General features: G+C 51.3%; 1 protein-coding gene across 1 annotated transcript in view; it reads right to left on the bottom strand.

Annotated features, from left to right (window-relative positions):
- Positions 1 to 21,449, bottom strand: part of HS3ST2 (heparan sulfate-glucosamine 3-sulfotransferase 2) — a 93,682-nt gene extending 72,233 nt beyond the window's left edge. The window contains exon 1 of the mRNA XM_032396196.1: positions 20,883 to 21,449. Within this exon, the coding sequence (XP_032252087.1) occupies positions 20,883 to 21,370 (488 nt within the window). The 5' untranslated portion in view covers positions 21,371 to 21,449. The remainder of the gene's footprint in view (positions 1 to 20,882) is intronic.
- Positions 21,450 to 22,884: the final 1,435 nt, after the last annotated feature.

Below are 22,884 nucleotides of genomic sequence, written 5' to 3'. Positions count from 1 at the left end.
GGGCGCGTGTGCCCTCGGTGGGCGCCTGGGAACTTTGCTCAATCCTGCCCTGCCCGGGGGGGGGCACCCACAAACACACACTCGCTCTTTCGACAAACAGGTACCTATGTTACTAGGTGCCAGGCACTTTGCTAGGCGCAGAGGAGAGAGCCAGCGACAGGCGGTGCCGGCGGGGGGTGGGGGGGACCGGGACCATCACAGCTCAGCGCACACATGGGGCGACAGCGTTGGCTGTTGTAGGGGCAGTGAGATGGGGGGCTGGGGGTTCGTGGCTGGGCAGGGAAAAGCAGCGCTGGGCTGGGCTGGGCAGTCCTGGGCTTGCGCAGCGAAACCAGAAGGTCAGCATCACCACACCCGTGAGTCCTATGGTAATGACACCACGGCAGGATTTCCCAGGAAGAACGAGCACCCCGGGACCCCTCTCCTCCCCTGCAAACGGCAACGGGGCACACGCCAGGTGACACCTGAACCGCCCACCCTACACCTGCAAGAAGGAAGAACGGACGTTTCAGGGACTGCCTGTCTCCACACGCCGTTGTCCTTTGAGCAAATTGCCTCCCCCTCTCTCAAGCACATTCTTGCCCTTCTTTATGACCCCTGGCCTTTCATAAATGTGGCTCTAGGAGCTTCCGCTGCTGAGTTTCAGCAGCCGTGGACACCTAATCGATAGCTATTCCTAACGATTTTCTCCCCAGCGAGGAGGTCGGCCCAAACGCTGCAGCAACAAGCACACCTGGCCTGAACTACACAAGGATGTCAAACAGCCGAAGAGGCAATTTACCGGTTATGATTTTTGAGGGCCTGCTCTGTGGCTCCTGTAGGAGACAGAAGCGTCCTCCAACTGTCAAAAATGCCTCTTTGATCCCATGTTGCCGATACTGCACCTGAAGGGTGGTTTGCTGGGAACGCATTCCAGAGCGTCCAAAACGGATCGTTCCAAATCCCAGGCCATGGAATGTTGTATTCGGAGTCCCAACTGCGTGATAAATTTTTGCTCAGAGAGATCCTTGAGCTGGAAGGATCCTTAAGTTGATTTTCTCCAAATTTAGTCAGTCATATACAACTTGCACAATTCTGGCCATATTCTTGCACTTGTGTTTATTTCATGTTTCTCTTTAAAATCCACTCACTTTTTTCTTTTTCTTTAATTTTGCTTACATAAGTCTCTGTCTTTAGGTTTTTGGGTTTTTTTCCCCTAAAACGTTGTTAGAATCACATATAAAAAACCAGTATCTCTTGCCATAAACAAATACAGAGGAGAAAAAGATTTAGTTCTACCCAGGTGGTGTCGAGCTGCTGGGGACGTGTTACAGGCCTGTGAACACCAAGCTGAGACCTTCTCTTTGATATAATCAGAAGGAGGCAATGAAAACTGACAAAGTCATGTGCTCACAATGTTTTTTGATGTATGTAATATGAGCGCGTGTCATCCCAGATCCCCTCAAGGGTCGCCCCAGACCACCCGGTTCATGATACATTCACCTCTCAGGACACCCAAGTCCAGTCTAACTCTGTAATTCTATAACAGAAAACAAAGACACTAAGAACACTCAAGTCATTTGCCCAAGGTCAAAGGCAAGCCCACGAACTTACCAAACCTAGAACACGGGTTTCTTATTCTTTGAACACCACTACTGGACTGAGATTTCCTTCCCTCATGGCGCAGGACCCTGAGCACCATTTAAGATGATTCCTTAGACGTCCTCAGATTCCCCAGCAAGGCTGAGCTCCAGTCACCATACCGTCGACCAGGTATCCATAACCAGCCCCTCCTCTTCCCTGCACCCACTCCTCTCTATCAGTCCTGCTTTCAGGAATCACTACCTAAATAAACTCCCTGCACTCATGTTCTTGTCCAAACTCAGACACATAGTAAGGTCAAGAGTGCCAAGCTCATGCACTCCAGGTAAGGTGCCCGGGTGAGTCACACTGGATAGAAACTCTGGATAGAAGAGGACAACTCCTGTCCCACTCAGCGAGGGCATGCTTTCCTAGAGAGAGAGCAAGCACAAAGCCCAGGGACGCAACAGAAGGAAGGAGAAGAAAGAGGCTGTCCATCAGCAAGAGAGTTAGACTGAAAATCCGCACTACAGTGGGAAACACCGCAAAGAAATCCGGTAGTTCCAGGAGGCAAAAGACGGTTACAATGCTGGTTTCAGGTAAAAAGGCCTCCTTGTATGTTCAATGTCCCTCACTCCACCTTGCCAGCCCCTTTTGCTAATGACAGAAATAGGAGATGTCTGTGTCTGCACTGGGACCTGGGGACGCGCTTAACTCACGTGCCAGTAGTTCCAAGGATTTTTTTTTTTTTTTACAAGATGTAATTAAGGTGAGACCACAATAGCCAAGACATGGAAACAACCCAAGTGGCCACTGACAGGGGAATGGATAAGGAAGACGTATGTATTCATGACGGAATATGATTCGGCCATGGGAAAGAGGTAAATGGGTCACCTGTCTACTGCCACAGAGAGGGGAGAAAGATCACCAGGTACATGGAAGGAAAAGGCAGTTCAAAAACTCGGTACGAGGAATCAGAGCGCATGTCATCAAAGCAGCAGAGTTGCAGCAAGAAACAGAAGTAAGGTCAGAAAATCGCCGGCCGCGTCCTCAACGGGACTCAAGAAAACATTACATCCGTGCATCCACGGAGAGGGAATGATCTAGGGGCAATAACAGCTGCAGAAGAATAACCAGTAATGATGGGAAACGGAAAAGCCAAGACTGGAGCTGGAACCCCAGATGCCACGTGTCAAACTATGGGTCAGTGAATAGAACAAGTCAAGAGAAACAGCAATCAGAGGCAAAGGAAGAAAGTCCTGGAAGAGGCGAGAACCAAAGAGGACAAATCTGCAAAAGTGATTAAGATTTTTTAAAAATTTTTTAAAAGATTTTATTTATTTATTTGAGAGAGAATGAGTGGGTGAGCACAAGCATGGGGGGGAGGTAAAGGAAGAGGGAGAAGCAGACTCCCCACCGAGCAGGGAGCCCCATGAGGGAGCTGGATCCCAGGACCCTGAGATCATGACCTGAGCTGAAGGCAGATGCTTAACTGACTGAGTCACCCAGGTCCCCCCTGAATAAAAATTTAATGGGGAATCCGGATGATTAGATAAGGTGGGTGCTATTGATCAGAAGTGCTAGGAAGTGGTGATGTGAAGTCAGGAACCACACCTGAACACATCCTGATGAAATGTTTTAATTGAAACAATAGAGAAAAATTGTATAAGCATCTAGGCAGGGGAAAATGAAATAGTTTGTCTGCAGAGGGAAAAAAATGAATCCAGCTGACATCAAACTTCTCCTCTGCCATATACACAGAAACACACACACGGATACACATACACAGACACACACAGACACACACACCCTAAGATAATACGACCACATCTTCAGAGGTATTTTTGAAAAGATGTTGTCCTAAAATTTTTAATTCTGCCAGATTATTGCCCACGCATGAGAAAAGCAGGAAGAGTGTCTCTGAATCCGCAAAGGACTCAAATTAAAACACTAACTGAAAAAAAATTTTTTTCTTCCTAAGAGTTCGTCCACTGGTTGAGAGATAAAAATGAACAACTAAAGAAAGGTATTAATTATGGAGAAAGGAAGGTGAGGCTCGGTACCCGTAAACACAGACTTCTGCTGTTACTACGGTTTCGAAGCTGAAGTAGGACATCAAATGTAGCATCTGAAACAGAAGACGCATTACAGGAGATGATTTAGTAACAATTACTTAGCAGCAAAATCCCCTGCAACAGTGGCTAAGGCTGCCTGTTTTCTGTGGCTCCTGGGCATGACCTTTCCTCAGTTCTCCGCTAAGACTGTGGCTTTTAGCTGTAGTCCTTGTCTAACTCCTCCCGCACCTACATTTTCTTGAGCATGTCCACGATTTACCAGCAGAGAGTCTGGGGAAAATGCTCCCCCACTCCCCGCCCAGGCCGCCGTGCTGAAAATTAGCTTGAAAATGGTTTTCAAGATCATGCTAAGAAAATATCTTTAAGATACACAGAGTGCTTTATGAGGACTAAATATTAGATTTTACCTACTTCTTTTGCAGCATCATAAAGATGCTTAAGTCCTTTGGGGATTTTTAAAAGTCTGTGGTTACATGCTCTTTCTCATTCCTAATTTTGCATATTTGTGTTAGCTTTATTTTATTTTTTTCTTGATTAGATACCATTGGTGTTTGTTGATTTTACTGATCTTTCAAAGAATCAGTTCTTGGGTTTATTATTTTTTTTAAATCAAGGTTACTGCTTTCCTAGATTAATCTTCTGTTTTTATCTTTCCAAAGGACTCCTTCCTTATGTTTGTTTCATCATTTGGCTAACTTCTGGGGCAGAATCCTTAGTCAATTCATCTTTTTCATGTCATAAAGAAGCCAAGGTGCTCTAGCATCCAGCATCCAGCTACATCCGACTGGTTTCAACATATTATTATACACATTATCATTACTTTTTACATATTGCACACCTGCAGTTTTGAAATTCTTCATTTACCTGAGCAATTGAGAGGTGCAATGTGAGCTCCCAAGGTTAGCCTTTTTGTGATTCATAAGACGTGGCAATATAAACATATTACTTGGTAATATGGAGGAACACAGAAGTCTGAGAAAGCCCAAGGAATCAAAATTGGTTGCTCCATTGCATGTGAATCAGAATGTCGGGAGTCAGGCGGTGGGCTGCAGTTTTGGTGATAAGCCTTATGATATTATTTAACTGTTTAGACAATGTAGGCATTATTTTGATGAACATTAAAATCACAGAAGTGGAATAAAATACTGGGCAACCATAACATGGACAGTGTTGGGGTGGGGAAAGGTTGGGAGTCATGATCCTCGATTACTTTTTGCGAAGGCTTTGTTTGGTCAGATGTAAGGGCAACCATTAAATGCACAGAAATAGCTTGTATAACTTCCACTCCAGTAGAGGGAAAACAAGAAAGCTCCACTGATCCAATAGCAGAGTCAGGAGAGGGGGGAAAAAAGAAGGAAAATGAACAAAATAAATGATAGAAAAAAATCCAAATCGGTTGATAATCAGAACACACATAAACAAGCAAACTCTTATTGAAAGATGATTATCAGACTGCAGAAAAATATAAAAGCCAGCCAAATTCTATTCACCCAGAAACACACATGAAATAAGATGATGCTAAAAGCATGAAGTGAACCCAGAATGAGCATCCTAAACCCCTCACCATCTCTTTGAAAAAGAGAAAGAAAAATCTCCGGAGGTAAAAACAATTAGCCAAAATTTTCAGAAAATAAATACAAATGGGCAGTAGACATGTTTAAATTGCTATCAAAATTTTTCAAATTAAAAGGAGATTTTTTTTTGAAGATTTTATTTATTTATTTGACAGAGAGAGCAAGAGAGCACAAGCAGGGGGAACAGTAGAGGGAGAGGGAGAAGCAGGCTCCCCGCCAAGCAGGGAGCCCGATGTGGGGCTCAATCCCAGGACCCTGGGACCATGACCCGAGCCGAAGGCAGACGCTTAACCATCTGAGCCACCCAGGCACCCCAAAAGGAGATTATTTTCATGTGTTAGATTGGCAAAGATCAAATCGGTTGTTGATAATCAGCGCTGACAAGGTTATGAGGTTTTGGAAAAGCCCTTTTCGGCTCTGCCAGTGGAGTAGAAATGCCTCCGCCATATTGTCATGGGGTAGGGGAGGGCTGGCAATTTCTATCAAAAACTTTTTTTTCTTTTATGTATACTTATTCTCAAACCCAGAAACTCTTCTGTAAGAGATTGATCCTCAGGGAAAAGAAAATGGACAAGATGCTTGCTGCTGTTTTTATTTTTAAATAATAAAACGTGAGGACAATTGAAGTGTCTGTCAATAAGAGATGTGATGAAATAGATAATGGTCTAACTGAAGGCACTTACTATGATCCTGTAGATCCACGTGTACTGTGAGGGAAGGCTAGCCATGTCATACTGTTAAATGAAATCGCAAGTCATAAAATGATGTAAAATAATATATGTGCATGCATAGAACGGTATAGATGTGTCTGGGGGAGTAAAAAGCAGAATGCTAACAGTGGTTCCAACTGGAAGTACCATTCTGGGGGTACTTTTTAACCCTTTTATCAGTTTCCTTATTTTGCCACAATGTGCAGTTTCTATTTTCATTTTTCAAAGAATATACTCACATAGCTCAAAAAAAATAAAAGGTGTGTAGTGACAATCTCCCTCCTACCCCATCCCCATCCACCCAGCTTCTTGTGTATCCTTTCAAAATTTATGTACGCAAAAGTAAGAAAGTTCAGAAATATATTATCCCCCCGCCATTTCACACAAAGTGTGTTTTTCGCCTCGCTCTTTTCTCACCTGAACAATAGATCCTGAGAATGTCCCATATCGGCGTGTATTCTTTACCCACTCTGCTGAATTCCACCATGTGGCTATTATCTTTGTGTGTGTGTGTTTTCTTACTTCTTTACTTAGAGATGAATCATAATCAGAAAAGCCTGAATATTTGTATGCTGGGGACCCTGAGGACAGTGACCGATGTCAGACACCTTGATGTGTAGTATGATCATCATTTTTAAAATAGGTTAATATGATTTACTGAAGCCGACTGTGTAAGAGCCCAAATAGACCAGGTAACGTCGAGAAATAGAAATGGTCTTTCCCTCAGCGGAGGAAGGGAGGCTGGGCGGGGGGGGCACCAGGAACGTACCCATGCGCACGCCCCCTGCGCCATTGTGGTCAACGCACAGACCACCCTTCGCCCCTCCCCGTCGCTGCGTTCATTTACCCCCTGGGCATGCCCCCCCCCCCCCCACCCCATGCCCTCCTTCTCCAGCTATTCGGGCTCCAGAGTACTTGCAGCCACTTCGTGAATCCGATCGCCGCCCACAGGCTGGCAATGCGCACACTTCTGCCTCCAGCCCAGGAGGCTGTGGAGCACCACCCCAGTAGCGTCTTAGCCACCTAAAAACCCATTCAAACCAAGCCCAGTAGGAAGTGCCGTTTGGGGAAGGATGCTAGGGGAGCCTGGTGGCTTTCGTGGCTGCTCTCTGTTGTACGCATGGTCTCCGTGCCCAACTTCAGACACCATGGGAAGAGAGAACATGACTGGGTGCGCATCTTTAGCCGTGGCTGGGAAGTGAAGCCTTGTGGCCCGTAGGGCTCTGGGAAGCATGGTTCTTTACCAAGTACTGGGAAGAGGGAAATGTGGGCACCTCCAGTCCACGGTGCTCTTCCCCAGCTCTGGGGGTGCTTTGGCTGGAGGCGGTGCATTCGAGAGCTGTTTGTCCCTGCTGGGTTGGCTGGGGGTGGAGAGTGGGGGGAGCAAGGGGACGCCTCTAGCTTAGTCCTTAGGCTGTCTGGTGGCTGGGAGGTTAGACTCGTTGTCAGTACATTGTGAACTGTTCTGTTTGGGGGGAATCCTTGGATTCTTCTTCCAACCGTGGTTTGTGACCCATTTTTCCCCCATGCTACATCTCTTCCAACTGTCCCTGGGAATCCCAGGCAGATCTGCTGTCCACCAGCAGGCACTCTGATTACAAGGTGCATTTCCCACTGCTGCTTCCCACAGTCCTGACCTCAGCCCCTCAGGGGGAAGCCTGGCTGGACGTCTGTGCTGGCCACGGTGGCCCCAGACCTCAGTGCAAACTTCCCAACCTTTGCTTCAGATCCTAGCATCATTCAGGACCGGACGCTGGGACGGCGGCGGGGGCGGGGGGGGGGGGCGGTTACTGCTTCTAATTCGCGATCAGGATGGAAGTGAGGGAGGCTGGTGAACTCCAAACACATGGGAACTGGGTCGCTTTTTGGTACTTAGGATTTGGGGCATAGCATGCCCATCCGCTGCAGAGTTCTACAATCCTGGATGTTTTTTTTAAAATCAAGTTTTGGGTTTTTTTTTAAATCTTTAAAAGTATTACACAGTGAAATAGACTTTTGACTGGTGTTCAGCTCTATGAATTTTAACACACGTATAGATTCATGTGACCGCCATCACAGTCAGGATACAGAATGGCCCCATCACCCCCCAAAAATCCCCTTATCTGCCTCTTTATAATCATACCCTCCCCCTGTCCTCAACCCTGGCAACCACTGATTTGTTCTCTACCCCTGTAGTTTTGTCTGTTTGAGAGTATCATATAAATGGAATCATACAGTACATAACCTTTCTTTCACTCGGCATAATGCCTCTGACATTCATCCAAGTCACAGTTTTTTGTTTTTTGTTTTTTTAAGGAGCAACAGATAAAGGTTTTACGTAGGTTGTTTAAATTGGAATTGTAAAGCAAGTTTGGGTTAGCCCTCAGGTAATAGAGAGAAGGTACTGGAACTTACCAAACCCAGAGTCCAGATAAAATTATACAACACCGATCCAGGGGGGGAAAAGAAAAATCTAAAAATACAGCAGAGCTGGATCTTTTCCTCCAGTTCTTCACGTCTCCATTCGCTTTTCCCATGATGCCCCATCAATTTGCAATTAAAATTGGAATCACAGCTTTTGAAACCACCCAGACTTTGTAATGTCAGCCAGTCCCTCCCAAGCTGTTGATGGACCATGACAAGCAAGTACGATAAAATAATACAGCGACTTCAAAGCAAGAGGGATCTGAGGGGGTTGGCCAGCGTGTCCCCCAATATACACACACTTTGGTGGTGTGTACCACCAGCTGAAAAAGAAAAATGTAGGGGGCCCACGGACACAACTTGAAATGCCACCTAATCACATCCCTAGAAAATAATGACCTTTCCTTTTTCTTTCTGTTCAAATCTTCCGATTACACGATGGAGAGTCTTAGGTGTTAAAATGTTGTTAACGCCTCTCTAATGGGTTTCGTTCCCTCTCTCCTCATCAGAAAGAACGAGAGTGCCTCAGGCTGAGTATGGGCTGAGACTGAAGCGCGTGGTTTGGTTTCTACAGACTTTGTGTTTATGACAATTATCTACTCCGGGCTAGTGGGGATTCTCACATATGATGGTGACGCGAAGTTTCATGTTTGAGTAAATCGGTTTTAAAGTAAAAGTTATGAGTGGACTTTAAAGTCATGTGAAGTCAGTATCTGTAGACACATCCAAAGGTAAATCATGAAGATGGTCCCCAAGTGACTGAAGGTCTCGATGTGCCGTCAGATTTCAGACAGAACCACGAAGACCCAGTGCCTGAGGAGGCTTGCAGACAAGACTGCCCCCCAGGCACCACAAAGCCCACTCTTCCACTGACGGTTCAAGCATCCGGGCTCTCAGTACTGACCATGCAACCGATCCCAATGGACCGCCCTTCCCATGAAAGTTTTGCTTGGCTTCAGAGGGAACTGTGTCATCTCTGACACAATGGGTCCTCCTCACAGGCAGCTGCTTTCTCGGCTCCATCCGATCTCTCCCCCCAGCATCCTCTGCAGCCCTCACCCCAGTGTTTCACTGTCGTTCTGAAGGTGCCAACTCCTGATCAAGGCTGAACAAAAATTCTTCCAGGCTGATCTTTACGTCCACTCCTTGCCCTTCCCTTAGCCTCTCCTTGTTAGCAAAATCCACTCTCCAGGTTGGACTTCTGTCTACACCAAACCACCGAGTCAGAGAGGCAGTCACCTTCTGTGCAAGCAAGGTCATCTCTAAAGCATGGACCGCTGAGCTGCTCTGCCCTATCCAGTTATGAAGGCCAGAAGAAGGATGCAGAAGGCTGGAGAGCCCGAAGCTGTTCTGAACAGCTCTGCGCGCTGGGGACAGTGACCGAGCTGCACGCAGCAGTTTGGGGGCAGGGATGGCGTCACCAACTCAACATCCTCCAGGTACTCCAGGGCACCCACAGGAATGACAACAAGGAGCACAGGGGATTGTGGGTTCCCTCCCTGGGGGCCAGCTCTAGAACCACATGGGTTTCTCCAACCATAGGTCATCCTGGCTCTAGAATCGTCTCCTCCCTATTGGTCCAACTGAAGACTGAGAAGACTCCAGCTTTCCCCACCCTGACAAAGGTCCACGTCATGCCTCTTATCTTCCAGGCATGCCCAAGAGCTTAGTGATGGTCACACCTCCTCCAAGCACGATCCAGGAAGGGGGAATCACAATAGAAATAAAATCTAATGCATACTTAGGACATCAAGTCAGTACAACCTGGGAGGTAGGAACACATGTCATCCCCATCTCGCAGAGCAGAAAGCAAAGCTTAGGATGGTGGTGACTTACCCCACAGCGAATACACACCCGAGGCAGGACTGGCAAGCAGCAGTGCCTGTTTTGACGACCCAGCCCATCAAAGTCACGAAAGGACAGTGACAGGTAACATCCAGCCCCCAAACATGTTTTACAGAAATTGTCAATCAGTAAGACACAATTATAAATTGAGATTCGCTTTTTTTAAAAGATGCCATATTTCAAGCTTGTTCTAAAAAAGGAAAAAACCTAGAAGATCTGGCAATAAATCTGTTGAGATTAACTAGTGGTTGTCCCCCCTAAATGGGACAGCGCCCTCTCTAACTGGGACTTGTCCTTATCGTCCCTTCTCTTCACTGTCCCACAGCCAACTTCATTCGTTCACACATGTGTCTACAGAGTCCCTGAAGGATCTGAATTTGTGATGCCATCACTGTTCCAAACTGTTCCTCCACGAGATGCAAGGTCTGGGCAGTTCGGTCACTGCCCCTGCTCACTGCTCAAGGCTCTCCATGCTTTTACACACCTCCCTGGGCATCAGCCACCCGGATAGGGTAGAGGTACTCGGGGGTTCATGTTTGAGAGATGACCGTGAGGGCACACTTGTCATTTGAATGATGTCCAAATTTGAGTGCCTATCAAAACAGCTTTGATAGAAGTACCTTCCAGATTCATTTATGCCCATTTCCCCCTCTTTATCCTCGGCAGGAAAGAAGAATTGAGTTAAGTCAACTTCTTTCTCTCCTGGAGAAATGACGGACACATAGCAATCGGGCCAAGGTGCTCCAGGATTTCTGGTTAAGGGAGAGGTCTGTGCTAGAGAAAATACCAGATGGGGGGACCTCCAGTAGGGATTTTGCCACCGCGGAGCTTTGCAATGACTTAACTCATTTTTCACGGAATTAATAATTCAGATCCCCCATGGTTTCAGCCAGAAGTGGCCATAAACTGCAGAGTTTAACCAACCACTTCTGAAAATGGGATTGATCCTGGGAAATGCTACCTCCACTTTCAGCCACCTCGCTTGAGCAAAATGAAAGCTGTTAGGTGATTTCATATCTTCATTAAAACCATCAAAGCAGAAACACTGCAAAGAGGCTGCCAAAGCAGAGAACATTTCCCCATGCTCCGGCAGCTCTGGGGAAGTCAGGGAGACGCAGACCCCGACTACCTTGCAGGAAGGCGCTACGGCGTTCAGTTCTGTTTGAAGGGACCCACACCCGCAAGCCCCCTAAATCTAGCAGTACCAGCAAGGCTGTTATCTTGCCATGCATGCTGATGAGGCTGGAATGAGAATGAGAAACTGGGACACACACACACACACACACACACACACACACACACACCCTGAGGGGCAGGTACCTCTTCTGGGTTGGAGCAAAGCTAATTCAACCTTCAAAGGATCTCAAGAGGTTACTTAAGAACACTGCAATTGCAAAAAGAGCCTCAAAGACCCCTAGAAAGAGGGACTATGCCATCTCCCAGCCTCCAAGCTACAGTAGAACATGATTTTCCTGTCTTTGGTTAGTTCAAGGACACCTACAGATAGACCCTTGGCCAGTCAAGCCAGGGGCTGTCACAGGAAGTGTATGAGGATCAAACCCCAGCACCACTACCATCCTCAGCCCACCGCAGGCTTCCTTGACGGCCGTCCTCACGCCTTGGCACAGCAAAATCCCTCAGCATATCCGACTATGAACCTTCACACCGTACCCAGTGTCCGACACAGATGTCTTTGAGTAGGTCACACCTGAGCTGGAACCGACACGATGCGAAGCAGCCAGATCTAGGATACGGCAAAGGCCAAATCCCTAAAGCTGAGGCACCGGCCCCCCAAAGCCTCTAACCCACGCTGGGTGGGGACCCCTCCTCTGTGATCCCACCGTGATCTCACAGTCCCTCTGCTAGTCTCACTCCTGCACTTGTTTGCCCTTCAGCTCTTTAAAGGAGAGATCCTATTTCCCATCTCCACTTTTCCAGGGCTTGGCACAGTGCCTGGTACATAGTCGATGGTCAATAAATGTATGCAGGACTGAAATCAGAAGTGAAATCATGGCATGAATGTATTTAGAAACACCCTTGACCTCCCCACCACCAACTTCAGCCACTCCCTTTGAGAAATCCTCTCTGCCCCCTGAGACCCAAATAACATACTGCCTCCTCCAGGAAGCCTTCTAAATTTCTCCCAATTGGATTTCATCTTCTTTCTGTGCTGCTATAGCTCTGCTTGGATCTCTACATGGTATCTCTCACCATCTGATTTTCCATGAGCATCTCATAACCGCATCAAACCATGAAGAGCCCAGTGGCAGTACCCATGTCCTATTTATCTCCAGCTCAATACAGACTGGATGAAAAAAAAAATCAATGACTAATAATGACAGGTAACCCTTGTTGGACACCTTCCACATGCCATAAATCTGAGCACTTGTCCATGTTATCACTCATCTGATCCTCACAGCAAGCTTACAGGGTAAGGCAACGTGATTCGTCCTGGTGTGCAGATGGAACTGAGGCACAGAGAAGCGGCTGACTGGTGGGCGCACACCTGGCAGGTGGTAGAAGTGAGAGCCCAACCCGTTCATTCTGGTTCTAGAGCCAAGTTTTTAATCACTGAGCCCAAACTGCCTGCCCTGGGGCTCTCTGCCTCCTTACCCCCATTTTGAGGTCATCTCGCCCACGCCCTTTGAATCTGGGCTGTTCTCCCTCCTTCCAGTGAGATGCTTCTTCTCATCCCCCACTCCCAGGAGCACCGCTCCCCCAAGAGCCAGGGCTGCAATGCCTGGAGCATCTCCCTCCACCAGCCTCGGGGAGGATGCGGGACTCCTTCACCCAGCTGTGAGTACCTAGATGGGCGCGGGGAGGGGGGCACTGAGTTCATAGGAAGCCATCTCTTCATCAGCGCTGATGGCTATCTGCCCAACTAAAGGCAAGCTCCGGGAGCCCTGCTGTCACAGACACCCTCTAAATTGCCGCTGCTGGATACGGTTCTATCCAGGGACAATTTTCCCCTGTGGAGCTCCCTCTACGGAGCTGAGAAGGCCAAAGTGTCACCTTGCCCCACCACTAGGTTGAAGTCTCACATCATGCATCCCAGAGTGGAAGGGACTTTGCATCCTGAAAATTTAAAAAGACACCCTGTCTTGCATGAGCCTCAAAATTAAAAAAAAAAAAAAAAAAAAAGGCTTGAGCCCCATTCCCATAAGTTGCCATAAATTGCCGAGTCCCTGGTGGAAACAACTTTATGTCTGACTTTTGCCACACTGACGCCTGCATGTATGTATGTGACTGCCTTCGTAGATCCGATAATCGTGGGGAGGAGCGCCGTTTTTCCACCCATGGGGACAGTGAAGAAACCAATGGCAACTTTGAGAGGGTTGGGGTTTTTTTTTCCCTTTAAATACCTGCTATACCCTTTATTCTGGGAACCCCTGTTCTTCTGAAGGCTAGACTCCCTTGTAAATATTGCAAGTCAAAATACTTCTTGAATGCTCTTATTTGTTCGGAGTTTTCCTTTGGCTTGTCTCTTCCAATCATTAACACATCAAAGGAATCTGAAAGCTAGAAACCTCCCTGGATTTACTTAGGGTGGATTTCCTGCAAAATCTAGCAGCGCTTCCCCAGATGGGATGTCGGCTGGATGGCCCATCTCGGTAATCTGGAGTACTCCACAGACCTACTAAATATCACCAGGTAGTTATGAATTATTTATGAAGTATCACTGACTACTTCTCACTGTGAGAAAATTTGTTATTCTTTACATTTTGTTTCCACTCCTTCCATTCTCCCACATCAAGGAGAAAGGAAAGGCTCACACTGAAATTAAGATTTAACTAGCTCTTACTAGTATCCCCTAGTACCCTCTTCTATTTTTTTTTTTATTTTTTTAAAGATTTTATTTATTTGACAGAGAGACACAGTGAGAGAGGGAACACAAGCAGGGGGAGTGGGAGAGGGAGAAGCAGGCTTCCCGTGGAGCAGGGAGCCTGACGCAGGGCTCAATCCCAGGACCCTGGGACCATGACCTGAGCCAAAGGCAGACGCTTAACGACTGAGCCACCCAGGCACCCCCTTAGTACCCTCTTTTAGACAAAGCCACAGCAGGCCACAGGCTGGGAACATTCTAGCCATCTGAGGAAGCAAACTTTAATGGCACTGTTTTGTCTTCAAGCTATTTATTCTTATGATTCCCTTCTAATTATGGCGCATGAGGCTGGTTTTCCATGTAGGGTGGTTTTGAAATCAAGTTGATTTTTAAAAACACGTATTTTCACTCTCTCTGCCTATCCGGTGTTGGGCTTACAAACGCACAGCACGTCTCTAGAAGGACACGCAAAAGCGGGGACCTGTGATGGCTCTGGGAAGAGGGACCATACAGCAGAGAAACAGGGGTGGGAAGGAGGGGGATAATTTTCACGGGACATCCTTGTGAAGTTTGCATCATATTTTCAAAATATTCGCACTGAAGAAAAAAAAAATAAGCCCAATTCTCTAAGAAAAAAAATCACAATCTGCAAACGTGCTGACCTAAACAAAAATATCAAGAACATAAACAGCAGAGGCCAATGCCAGAGTTTGGCAAATATCGTGAAGGTGGCACAAGAATGTCCGACACTTGGAAAACGCGCCCCTCGGAAGATGGCAGGGAGCAGCCCCCCGCCTCCACCCCGAGCAGACGCCCCAGGTTTCTTTCTCATGGGAGCTGGTGGTCATGGGCACGGAGCCTCTGATTCCAAAGCTTGGGAAGACACCGCCAATGGACTTGTGCCCGGGGAAACCACATGTCGCCCAAGCCCCAGATAACCCGGTCAGCACCCCTGGCCCGGGTGCCTTGGAAGAGCATGCCCAGTAATACCCCCTTGCCCCTCTCCCTCTGCCATTATCTTGCTGAGAAAGCCGCCCCCCGCGAGGGCAGCACTGGGCCAACACCCCAGCTGTGTGGCTTGACAGGCAGCAATTATGTCTGAAATGCTAAGTTATTTCCACTCACTGGTGGCTTTTACCCACCTCGTCAAGCTGCCCATGGACTACAAAGCACCGCAGCCCCTGAGGAGAACAAAGTGGCAGCAAGGGCTGGCCTAGAGCAGCCTGGCACGGAGCCTGGCACATGGTAGGCATTTGACAAATACACGGATTAACCCGCCCCGGGGTCAGCTCTGGAGGAGAGAGGGAGTCCCGCCGGTTCAGCTCGGCTGCGACCTCTCCGACCCCTCCAGCCTGACTCACCGGCCGCGTGCCCGTCTACCCGCCCCCCGCCCCCCCCACTGCGGGGCCCTCCGAGTCCTCCGGAGGTCCCAGACCGATAGAGGGCTGTGTGCTTCCACCCCTCCCCACGCAGTCCGTCACTCAGGCATTCAGGGCTGACTCACGGAGGTCTGACCGAAGGGGAGGAGGTCGTCCCCGGACCCACGCGGCAGGTGCACGGGCGCATTAGCAAGGGTGCGGGCGGCAGCACCTGCTGGGTGCCGACTCTGCCCCGAGCCCGTTAGGGACTCCTGGGATGTGCCTCCAAATATCTGGGCGGTCCAGCAGCCCACAGAGAACGTGCCCGCCATAGCCTCTTGTTACCTTCCTTGTGGGAATCGGGCCGCACTTTCTCATGTCAGAAGGGACGTTTTCGGGGAGATGGGCACAGCTCCCTGACCCATCAGAAGAGGCCCCCGCTGGCCGCAGAGACAGCAACCTGGGGGCTCCCTCCTGGGCTGGCACTTGCCACCTAGCGTCGGGCTCTTCGGGGGGGTCCAGTGGGTCCCCACGGCAGAAGGCACCTCTGGGCGAGAGTTTCCACCCAACATGGAAGCATTACCTCACTGCATCTAAGACCCCATCAAATACCCTCATTTCAGAGATGTTAAAATGTGGGGGGAAGTGTGCTCTTAGAATCTTTGATAAATGATATTTTCACATCCAAAACAGCCTTAACAATGTGGGGCACCTGAAAAGCACCAAGGCTGTCGGGGTCTTTTCCCCCCTAAACAGCCACACACCAGAGGCCGCGGGAACAGCCCATCCTAGGGTGAGCTCTCCCACTGTCCCTGGAGGCTCCAGCGGGGAGCGAAGCCAGCTCTTCAAGACACGTCTCTGGGCCCTGCCAGTCCTGCCTGCCCATCCTGCATGTTCCTCGGTGCCTGACAACTGGACACGGGCGAGAGCTAACTATTACATCTCCAGCGCGCCGCCAGGCTGACAGCGAGCATACGAAGGACGGGGGATTTATGGACTCAATGATTTCCTTTAATCAGCGTGGATGACATCCTCCTGGACTGAGGCAGGAAAACTCCTCCGAAGACCTGGGTCTGCACAGACGTAACCGCGCGTGCAAGGGCACCCGTGTGGGGTGGGCGTGCGCGTGCATCTCTGCACACCTGACAGGCACCGAGCAGCCCGTGTCGGGTGTTGCTCAGTTGGTTAAAGACGGTAGAGTCTTTGGTCTTAGTTCTGCCTTTGGTCTTAGTTCTTTCTAAAGTTTGGCTTTGCTATTAGAACCTCACTTCTTGATTGAGAGGAGCTGGAACCGGTGATAGACCGTATTCTCGGCTTTTGATTCTGTGTCTTAAGACAGTTGCGTCCCGGGCACATGCTGTGTCTTCTCTGCCTTACACCGTCCCCAACACCACCATCGATGCTGAACAAATAAACAACCTGAGATGTGACGTCTAAAGTTTACAGGACCGGCTTATCTATCAAAACGTCGTCACCAAAGCACAGAGTCAACGATTGTGTCTTAACTCGCTCATGGTGGCATTTCAATGCATTTTAGAGAAGGTTCGGTTCCTCCTCACACCCCGCCCTCACCCCCGGCCATCCCTAAAAACTAGCAAAATCAAGAACACTTCGGACAAAACTCAGCTCCCCCTAAGACTCAAAAAACTACTAGATCATGCACCGTGTATATCTCCTGATGAAAGATGAAGGGCCCAAATAATTCTGCCTCACACGAGAGCATCCCACATATGATCTCAGATTGGGAGCAGCCTCTTCGCATGTTCTGTCTTACTCGAGTTTCACGAGATTGTAAAGCAGGTCAGACATCAGTTCCATTTTTAAAGGTGAGCAAACAGACACCCAAAAACACGAAGCGACTGTTTATCGATGCCAAAGGAAGGAAGCGAGGGAGGGGGGGAGGGAGAGTGGGAGGAAAGCAGAGAGAGAAAGAAGACCGAAAAATAAAAAAGCAAATTAAACCAGAGCTGGAACTAGAACTTAAGACCGGGATGCTAGCTCGTCTATCATGGAACTACTTTTCTAGCAATTAGTCATTTCCTCAGCCCCATCTGGTAACAGCAGCAGGGGTGGAACCCAATAGCTTTAAAAGTACTAAGAGCACTGACGGCAATCCAGAAGCCTTGGAAGGGACGCAGCTGGTAGCCACGGCGGCAAGAGTGTAACGTGGCTGCCCTGTCTTTATACCCCCCAGACTTTTCCAGCGCACTTTCCCACACAGGGTTTCATTCATTCTGCAAAACAACCTTCTGCGATGGTCGCTACCGGCCCCATTCCAGGAGGAAGCGGAGACGCAGGAGGACCACGGTCGGCCAATCCCACAGCATCTGGGCGCCCTCCCTGGTTCCCTCGTCAGGTTCCCTCCCTGCTGTCGCTTTGCCCACCTGTCCGAGCATCCAGCTGAGCCCACCCCGCAGGCCCAGCTGCCACCTTGGGGAGGAAACCGGGAGAGGGGAACCAGGCCAGACACGCACATTTGGGATGGAACTCAGAGAAACCTCTAAGGGGAGGGATCCCAAAGCAGAGGGCTGGGCTCTCCTAGGGTGGCCCGAACTGGGCTGGTTCCCAGGAGGGGCTCGGGGTCGACACAAGGCGGGCACAGATTCTGCCTCCTGGTCTCCAGCTGTATCACTCTGCCTTCAGGCACCGTGTGTCACCTCCTGACTTACCTCCACAGAAAGCAGGCTCTCCTTTGGGTTGGGAGTGAAGCTGGATTCTTCCACTGTCTCTCTGTACTGGGGCCTCGGGACCCAGGAAGTTGTCCCCAGGGGGCTTGGCCATGGGCAGATTATAATGCGATGCATGGCCTGCTGCTCTGCCATGCTGAGCTCTGCCTCTGGGAAACACAGTCTGCTGCCATGGGTGCTCTTTGGCCAGGTCTACCCGGGGGACACTGGCCCTACGGTGGCAAGCTGTGCAGAGCAGGGGCCAGAGCGCTTGGCTGGAAATATGCGCACCCGCGCACCCGCACCCACACATACGTGAGCATGTAGATACTGCATGCCGGTGACTTCTGGCTCATCAACTTGCTTTGTGACCCCATTTCAGATGCTCTCCGTTTTGGGGGCTGCAGTTTTTACATCTGTGAAATGACACGGGCCATGGGCAGAAAGAGGAGCATCCTATCACCTGCTGTCCGAACTCACAGAATTTGGGGATAAAGTGAGAACATGGGTTTTAAAGGATCCCAGGAATCCCTGTCACTTCTGCAATTAATACATATTTCTTGAGCAATAATAAAGGATAAAGCACAGGCAGAGAAATGTTCTGGAAAGTCTGGAAACAGCATCCAAATGGGGCAGCATTACCTTACCTAGAAACGGCAAACCACAACCAAACCCCTGGACTCTGAGGGTGTGGGTCTGCAACGAAGAGAAGTGCAAACCACACAGTGCTTTCCTGAGCTGTACACTCCCGGCCCTCCTGGGGAAGCGGTGGGATGGGGCAGTTTGCACCAGAGCTCTGGGCTCATCGTTCTAGAAAGGCAAAGCGTGAGAGGGAGGGTAACTCAGACCCTGGGAAGTGGGGTGGAGGAAAGAAGTGGACCTGTCAGTGTGCTTAAGGCTAAATAAAACCTACCAAGACTCAGCTGAGAATTTCAGCAGAATCCAAATGTGCTATTAAAAAAAAAAAAGGCATGGCTCCCATCTCTAAGGTTCACAGCTAAGCTGGCTTAGAATCACACATGCCAAGGTTAAAAATAAAAAGCAGCCATCCCTGAATGACACGGGCTCCGGGAAGGAAGCCTGGGGTAAGCTGTTTGCTGGTGAACCTGGGAGAGGGGAGTGCAGACACTGGGTGCAGGGTACTGGTGTTTACTGGAGGACACAGTATCTAAAAGCCAGATGCTCAGAATTTTGCTATTTTGCACTTAAAAGGCACTTCATACTGGCAAAGGGTTTCATAATAATCTTCAGATTTTCCATCGAGGAAAGCCTGCTGTGCATTAGAGTGTGACCACGGCTGACCCACACAGGGTTCTGCTGCTCCTCGCATTTGCCTCCCTCACCCTGGGGTCTGGCTCTGGCGCTGTCCTCACACACCTCGTACACCCAGATGGGATGCCTGTGGGTCACAGCGTGGAAAGCACCAGACCTACCATTCTGTGTCACTCTACTCCATTAAGCCAACATAATGGTGCTGGGACCACCAACAGGCCGCGTATCCCCTGCTGAGCTCCACTGGAGACAGGGTGTGTGTCTGCCTCCTAAGGACAGTACATGTCCCATCCCTTGGCCCCACAACCACGAACACTACAGGTCAGGCCTATCGGCCTCATTACCCCCTTGCAAATCCAGGACCCCTTATTATGACCCCAGTGGGGTCCCCCTTCTAATGAATTTTTCATTTGTCCAATATGCTTATGACTTCTACTCTCTAAAGGGTTTATTTTTATAAACAATTTTTAAAAATTAGCTCTAGTTACTGTTACTCTAGTCAGCTACCATGTTACTCCTCAGCTCTATGACTATGGAGACATTTCTAGAAGGTCTTCAAGGTGTCAGGTGAATGATGGGAATTCTGTGACCCATGTGTTCAACACCACCCTGGGGGACGCCCTGACTCAGCCCACGTTTGGGCCAGTCCTACACCACAGAACCATACAGGGATTGGGAGGCGGATGGGCCCTTAACAGGAGAGGTGGTCACCTTCCAGAAGCTTCAGGCTATCCCCAGACACCACCAGCCTGGGTGACTGTCATCCCTGGCAGGGCAACGGAGGAGTGGACAGTCTGGCTGTCCCTAGGATCTAGCCAACCCTTATCTGAGGTGCTCACCATATCCCAAATTCCACATCCTGGCTGCCGGTTTGGAAGCACCACCCAGGGCAGATGTCTTTTTTACACCTTGAAGGCACTTTAGAAAGACCTCGGAAAGCAGATGAGAGAAGGGACGATTTTCCTGCCCATTGTGATGGATGAGAAAATCGAGGCTCGAAGAGTTTCAAGTATTTGCTCAAGCTAAGTGACAGCATGACTCAAATCCAGGGTTCCTTGCCACTACCCAAGACCACTACCGCAGGGTCAGAGCGTCTGGGGGTCTCAGCCGAGGCACAGCAGCAAAGACCTGGAGCTGGGAATGACCCTCCAGAAGGGACCTTCCTCATCCCCACACCTCTCTTAGGGCCAGCGCGGAGCCCCGCCGCAAGGGGGCCCTATTCGGACCTTCTCTGCTCAGGGTCCTTCAGATGCCTGGAAAGATCGGCGAAGGTCAGGAGAGGGCCCCCTTCCCCGGGCACCCTGCTCCACCCCAGAGGCTGGACAAGCTGGCAGCCCACCAGCTCGCCCTGAGGTTTGGCTAGAGACCCCCCTTCCCTTCCGGCGCCTCCAGAAACAACTGCCCTTTGCCGTTCGAGAAAGTGCGTGGTCTACACCATCCCTGGGAAGTTCTGAGTAAATCCTGCTGGAGTCCCCCCACCTGTCAGCCTGAACCCACACAACGAGCTGGATTAAGGGGGAGAGAAGACGCAGGAGGAGGCCCTAAGGATGGACCCGACTGGGGACCCGGCGCGCGGAGTGGGGCGCTCCCTCTCACCTGTACCAGTCCAGCCCGCGACCGTAGTTCCTGTCGAAGAAGTGGGGCTCGGTGCCCAAGGCCCTCACGTCCGGGTGCACGCGGATGAACTCCAGCACGGCCCGCGTGCCCCCCTTCTTCACGCCCACGATGAGGGCTTGGGGCAGCCGCTTGGTGCCCGTCCTGGCCGAGCCCGAGTGGTTGGCAGCCGGGAGGCGAGGGGCGGGCGCGGCGGCGGCGGCGGGCGCGCTGGGAGCGCCCGGCGCGCTGGGCGTGGGCCCCGCGGGATCGCAGGGGCGGGACTTCGGGAGAAGTTTCTGGCCGCCCGCGCCGGGGCCGCGGAGGCACCGAGGCGCGCCGAGGAGGCGGCTCTGGCCCAGGTCGTCGCAGCAGCACAGGAGGCTGTAGCACAGGTAAGTGCAGGAGAGCGAGAGCGTGAAGGCGAAGAGCAGCCTGCGCGCCCTCCGCGGCTGAGCTGGCCCCGCGCGGCCCAGGACCCTATAGGCCATGGCTCCATGGGCCCGCGCCGGGGGTCATGGTTTCCGGGGAGCGCCGGCGGCGGAGCTGCTGTGGCCCTGCGGCCGCCTAGAGGGCTGGCGCGGCGCTGCCCCGGCCCCGCGGGTCGGGCGTGGGGGGCGCCGTCTTCCCCGGGCGCTGCCGGCCGGGGCGCGCACCATGCCCGGGGATCCCGGGGGCGGCGGCTTCTCGGGGCACAGGCGGCTGCGCGTCCCACATCTCCCCGTCCCGGGCCACGGGGCCCCGGGCGGCGCTCCTCGGGTCTCACGTGCGCCGGCTTCGGAGTGCGCCCAGCGCCCGAAGCTCCATTCCCGGTCGTTGGAGCGCGGCGCCCCGAACGCTCGGCGGCGGCGCGGCCCTCGGGCTGGCGCGCGGACCGGACGGTGGCGCTGGCGCGGGCCCCGCTCGGTCTCCTCGAGAAATGCCGAGCCGCGCGCGCTGCCGGCTCTATTTAAGGAGTCGCCTGACGTCAGCCGCGCGGGTACCCCGAGCCCGCGCCCCGCCCTGGGACCTGGCCCGCCCCCTGCGCCCCCACTCTCCTGCCCCTCCCAGGGACGCGCTACCCCGGGCCCTCCCCGCGCCGGCCGCTTCCTGAGGAGCCCCGGCGGGCTTGGGATGGCGAGGCATTTACTCCTCCGGGGGGGCTGGACGCCCCCACCACTCCCAGGGCTGGGAACCCCGGTCCGGGTTGCGCCAACATCCAGACCCGGGCGCAGACGCAAGCACTCTACACTGATACACGGTCCCGCCACACTGACACACACACACGCAAGCACACACACAGGTACACACGTACCCTGACCAGGACACACCCCCTCACCCCACATGGGCGTGGAAACACCGACAGGGACCCTCCCCTGTCCCCCTCATCCCCATCTCACCAGACACACACACAGCCTGGAATCGGACATCGTGCCGTGTGCGCACACACGCGCGGGACTGGGACACGCGCTCTAGACGGGGATGGGTGGAGGAGCCGATCGTGAGATTCCGTGACTATTCACGGAGCTCCCTAGCCCCCCGCGCGCTGACTCATACCCAGGCGGCTCGCTCTGTCTCACACCCATGAAGCATGCGCCCCCACCCCACTGTCACCCCACCGTTCCCGGGACGTGGCGGGAGAGTGCGCCCCAAAGGCGCGGACTCCGCGAGGGAGTGGGGGGGGGGGGTTCCTCTCTTAACGGCCGCCCCCTAGCGGCGGACTGCTCCCCAGGGAGCTGTTCCGGGGTCCCACAGTGTCCCTAAGGTCCAGGATGATGCAGACTTCACCCAGGGGCACGAGGAGGAGAAAGAGGGGAGGACTGATCCAGGAGCAATTCCACTTCGAATGACTCCCAAGTAATTGCTCACAGTGACCATGCCCAGACCAGGCATGTGTGACCAACCCCAGTGCTGCCCTGAGTGACCCACACTAGTGGATCAGAGCAAACCTAAGTCACAGTGCCCAAGAACGCAGCTAGCTAAGTTGTCACCCCACAGCAATGCCAAATCCCTGTGCCCAGGTGTT

The sequence above is a fragment of the Phoca vitulina genome, unplaced genomic scaffold (assembly GCF_004348235.1).
Source record: "Phoca vitulina isolate PV1807 unplaced genomic scaffold, GSC_HSeal_1.0 scaffold90, whole genome shotgun sequence".
NCBI lineage: Eukaryota > Metazoa > Chordata > Mammalia > Carnivora > Phocidae > Phoca > Phoca vitulina.
The sequence above is the reverse complement of the archived record's forward strand: the minus strand, read 5'-3'. Positions and strand labels throughout refer to the sequence as shown.